Source organism: Octopus bimaculoides, chromosome 7 (assembly GCF_001194135.2).
Source record: "Octopus bimaculoides isolate UCB-OBI-ISO-001 chromosome 7, ASM119413v2, whole genome shotgun sequence".
Lineage (NCBI taxonomy): Eukaryota > Metazoa > Mollusca > Cephalopoda > Octopoda > Octopodidae > Octopus > Octopus bimaculoides.
The window spans coordinates 72,332,463-72,337,289 of record NC_068987.1 but is presented as its reverse complement, the minus strand read 5'-3'; the positions used below and the strand labels follow the sequence as shown (position 1 = coordinate 72,337,289).

The window sequence follows — 4,827 nt, the reverse complement described above, 5'->3', positions numbered from 1 at the left end:
CACCCCCCACCCCCACCCCGCACTCAGCTGCGACTTATTTGGATGAAATGCCACTGAACATTTTGCCCAGCATGCTAATGATTCTGCCAGCTCGCCACCTTACAGTCTGGATGTATTACACTCTCTTCACTATCAGATATATTCTTATACATTCATAGATCCTGGTGTTAGCTACAAGTGCCACCACTAAAATCTACAGAGTCTTGGTTAGAGTGTAGCAGCAGTTGCTGTTCCTCTATATTTTAGTGGTCTGCATCCCAAGACCAATGAGGATGTTGATTTTGCAACTATTTTTATTAGTATGATTTTATTATGTTTGTCCAGACGGAGTGGTGAAGATAGTGTTTCTAGAGTGTTGTACATGAGTCTAGTTATTTATAGTTGGGCTTTCATGTTGTGACAAGATCTATGGGAATTGAAGTTGTGGTAACATTATGTGTTCTTCATGAGTCCAGGTAATCTTTCATTTTATAGTTTTTTTTTGTGTGTGTAGGCGTGATCTTTGGACGTGGTTTTGTGTACTTGTTCTGGAAGTATTGTTATTGTACTCTACATAGATTTGGCAACTTCAAGTTCAGTTGATGTGAGGAATTAAGAATCTGATGTTTTGGGCTCTTGTCCTTTGTCTGAGAATGAAGAATGTGAGAGTGAGAGAGGGGGAGGGAGAACCTCCCAGATTCCTCACTTCTGATAACCATTGAGCCAAAATAAAATTATCAAGAAATTGTATTCTGTTGCAACAAGGCTGGCATTGTAAATTTTCTATTCTCACAATTTCACCCTGTCATATAGATAGTATAGGGGCTTATCAAAATTTTAAAATTCTGACTCACTTTAGAACAAGTAAAAATATTTCGATGTCTTTTTTACAAGTCTTTGAAAGTACAGAGCTACTGGATGAATTGCTGACAGGTTGATATCAACAAATGTCACTTTCTGTAGCTCAGTAATTTTCATGTGAAGTGCAGAAAGTAGACATTCACACACATACACACACACACATACACATTTGAAAGAAAATATAGGCACAGACGCAGTCTTGAGATTAAAGAAGCTTATTTCCCAACCATGTGTTCTTGAGTTCAGTCCCACAGCCTGGCATCTTGGGCAAGTGTCTTCTGTAGCTCTGGACCAACCACAACTTCATGAGTGTATTTGGTAGACAGAAACTGTGTGGAAACCTGTCATGTGTGTGGGGGGGGGAGGGTGACTTTGTCTAGATATCACATGATAGTTTTAAATGGGCATCAATCATCATATCAGCAAAGGTGTTCATTTCCAGTCTTCTGTGAAAAAACATGCCTCACCATGAGAATATATTACCTTGCTTGGAAACAGGTGAGGGTTGGCAACAGGAAAGGCATCCAGCCATAGAAAATCTGCTTTAACAAGTTTTGACTCCTGCAAACATGGAAAAGTGGATGTTAATTGATGACGATGATGACACAACGGTCTTTGTACAATTCCCTTTTACCAAGTTTACTTACAAGGCATTGCTTGACTTGCAGGCTATTATAAAAGATACTCAAACATGGTTTTGGGTTCAGTTCCATTAGACAGGGACTGAAGTGCAAATTTTATGGTTGCAAAAGAACCTACTTAACTACAAATTCATGCCTGCATCTTTGGAATTTCAGTTTGTGGTTTTCACATCTTTTAAATGTAATATTATTTCCATGTTGCACATAACTACACCTCATGATACACTTGTGTGTCTTATGATGATGTCCCTTTTGAGAAAACTGACACTCCTTTGGTTTTGACGAGTGTTCCAGTTGATCTGATTAATGGAACAGCCTATTCATGAAATCAACATGCAAGTGGCTGAGCACTCCACAGACTCACGTATCCTTAATGTAGTTCTCAGGGAGATTTAGCATGACACAGAATGTGACAAAACTTGCTGGCCCTTTGAATAACAAGTAGAACTCATTTTTGCCAGTTGAGTGGACTGGAACAATGTAATATAAAGTTTCTTGCTCAAGAACACAATGTGCTGCTAGGAATTGAGCTCATGACCTTACAATCAGGAGCCAAATATCCTAGTCACTAAGCCACGTGCCTTCACTACCATTTGGGAAACACTAATACAGAATGACATCGAATATATCAATTTAGATTAAAATCTTCCTCTACCCTAAGTGGTTCTCAAACATTGCTGGGATACATACTACCATCACCACTACATACTACTGCATCACCATCATGCAGAGAAATAACAATTGTCATGCTCTGACTTGCGTTCACATTGCTCTAGTAAAATTTGTTGATGGTACTTCTGGTCACCACCAAAATCTTTGGGTGGACAGGAACAGACTGGTCAGTGGAGAGAGACCATTATGTACAGACTGTTATGCTGGATCCCCTTATAATAACGCATGTTAATGTGCAGTATGGTCCTCAGTTAGCTAGAAACATGGTATATCTAGGAAGATGGATTTTTGTGTTGTATCAGTGTTTGGTCAGCTACTAGTGTGCTATTGGACTTCTTAATCAAGTCTTACCTGGCCTAACAACAAAAGCAACAACTTCCACTACCCAAAATAAAAGTAAAACAGATTTTTTTCTTTTTATTCTCTGCTTTGTAATGTAGTAAGTCTACACAATATGTCATCTGAACCAAACAGAAAAGTTATGTTATTGCCAGCTATAAAACAATAAATCACGCATTTTGGTCTAATTCCTTATTAAACAATAAATCACACATTTTGATCTAATTCCTTATTAAACAATAAATCACACATTTTGATCTAATTCCTTATTAAATATTACAAAAAAAAAATAATAATTAACAAAATCTTTAGAAACTGGTGAGAAGTGGAGGGTCTACATCTGCAAAACAAATCTTTCTCTCTCAGATAAAGGGACAGTCCTGAAACCAGATCTTAGTAGCATTGTAGGCCCCTGGGCAAATCAAGGCACTGGGCCCTCTAGTATTTATTGATAGCAACCCGCAGCATACATAAATCATAATTGGACCCATATACCTGTGAGGCTTCTGGATAAATCAATGTACTGGGTCCTATTTAGTAGTTACAAAGGGCTGCTGGAAAGTTCCTTCTTTGGGTGAAAGAAAATACAGGAGGATCAGTTAATTATGATTTCATTCAACATATTCCCCTCTCAGATTCACACACTTATTGCAGTGGTCCTTCAGTTTTTCTAAGCTCTGTAAAAGAACTCAGAAGGTTGGGCCTCCAGCTAGACCTTTCGCGAAACCTTTAAAGCCAGGAACTTTTCAGCACTCTACTCATACTTTTTGACATTAAGCCGCAGGCATTCATTGGCCTGAATTGGGACCTTAGACCTGTGAGGCCCCCAAGCAACTCTGCCCAGTGCGCACCTGCTTCAAGACGCTGCCTAAAACATCATATTTCTTCCTTATCCCCACTGCATTCAATCTGATTTGAACTCACAGAATTTCATTCCATAATTTCTTACAAGCTTGGCTGGCACACTGCTAAATGGTTTATTTACACAAATGTTTATCAGCCTGCAACAGAGATAATTACCTTGTTCAGGAGATCAAAGAACACCTGCCTGTTTGTCTGTCTATCATGGTAAATATATACCATCTTAGTTCAGATAAAATTATATAAAACAAAACATTAGCTATTTATCTTATTTTACACAGTTTAATGTTGTTTTTAGATTTTCCCTGATTTTTTTTCTTTTTCTTTATTTTTGTGTTAACTTCTCTGTCAAAAATACCAAAAAAACTCTTGGTAGTGAATCATTCTGTTCCCAAACTGCTGTTTGCTCCACATGGATTGCTATTTACACTACTGGTGGCTAGTTTGTACAAATAACTAACTTCATCTAAATGTTGATTGAAAAACAATGGGCGCTAGCATTCTAGCTGGACCTAAATGTAAGCTTTTTGTTATATTAATTTAATAATCATATGTTTTTTTGTCAAACTACACAGCAGGAGCCCTTTCTCCCCTCTTAATTTCTCCACCTATTTTTAATGTAATTTTTTTTCAAATTCACACAGTAGCTTCATTTTATCTTTTACTTGTTTCATTCATGAGACCGTGGCCATGCTAGGCACTGCCTTGAAGGATTTAGTCAAACAAATCAATTCTAGTACTTATTTTTTAAAACCTGGAACATATCCTATCAATCTCTTTTTCATTAAGTTACTTGGATGCTTGTCAAGTGGTGGGAGTGAAAAAACACAAACATACACACACATGCATGCATGCATGCATACATACATACATACATACATACATACATACATACATACATATATATGACGGGCTTCTTTCAGTTTCCATCTACCAAATCTACTCACAAGACTTTGGTTGGTTGTAGTTATAGTAGAAGACATTTGCACAAGGTGCCACCCCATTGGACTGAACATGGAACCATGTGGTTGGGAAGCAAATTTCTTATCACACAGCCAAAATTCACAATAACACAGCCTCTACATGGTTGTTAAACTTGCAAAAAATTATGGCCAAAATTCTTTTAAATTACACCCTACTATCCTGTAAAGAGAGGAAGAAGAGATGACATTGGATAATTTAGTAGTCCCAGGTGTTTGTTTTATTCTTTTACTTGTTTCAGTCATTTGACTGCAGCCATGCTGGAGCACTGCCTTAAATAGTTTTTAGTTGAAGAAATTGACCCCAGGACTTATTTTATGTAAGCCTAGTACTTATTCTATTGGCCCCTTTTGCTGAACCACTAAGTTACAGCATTGGTTGTCAAGCAATGGTAGGGGAACAAACACACTCACACACACACACTCACACACACACACACACACACACTCACACACACACACACACACATAAATATGTACATGCATACATATGT

The 4,827-nt window shown here is 37.7% G+C and overlaps 1 protein-coding gene across 3 annotated transcripts in view; it reads left to right on the top strand.

The window, feature by feature from the left end:
* The window catches only part of LOC106880706 (uncharacterized), a 147,996-nt gene that overhangs the window by 133,895 nt on the left and 9,274 nt on the right, over positions 1–4,827 (top strand). The window contains exon 1 of one of the 3 annotated variants that reach the window (XM_052969739.1): positions 3,741–3,871. The exons of the other annotated variants lie outside the window; for them this stretch is intronic. Within the exon in view, the coding sequence (XP_052825699.1) occupies positions 3,841–3,871 (31 nt within the window). The 5' untranslated portion in view covers positions 3,741–3,840. Of the gene's footprint in view, positions 1–3,740; positions 3,872–4,827 lie in introns of those variants that run through there. 3 annotated transcript variants of the gene reach the window in all.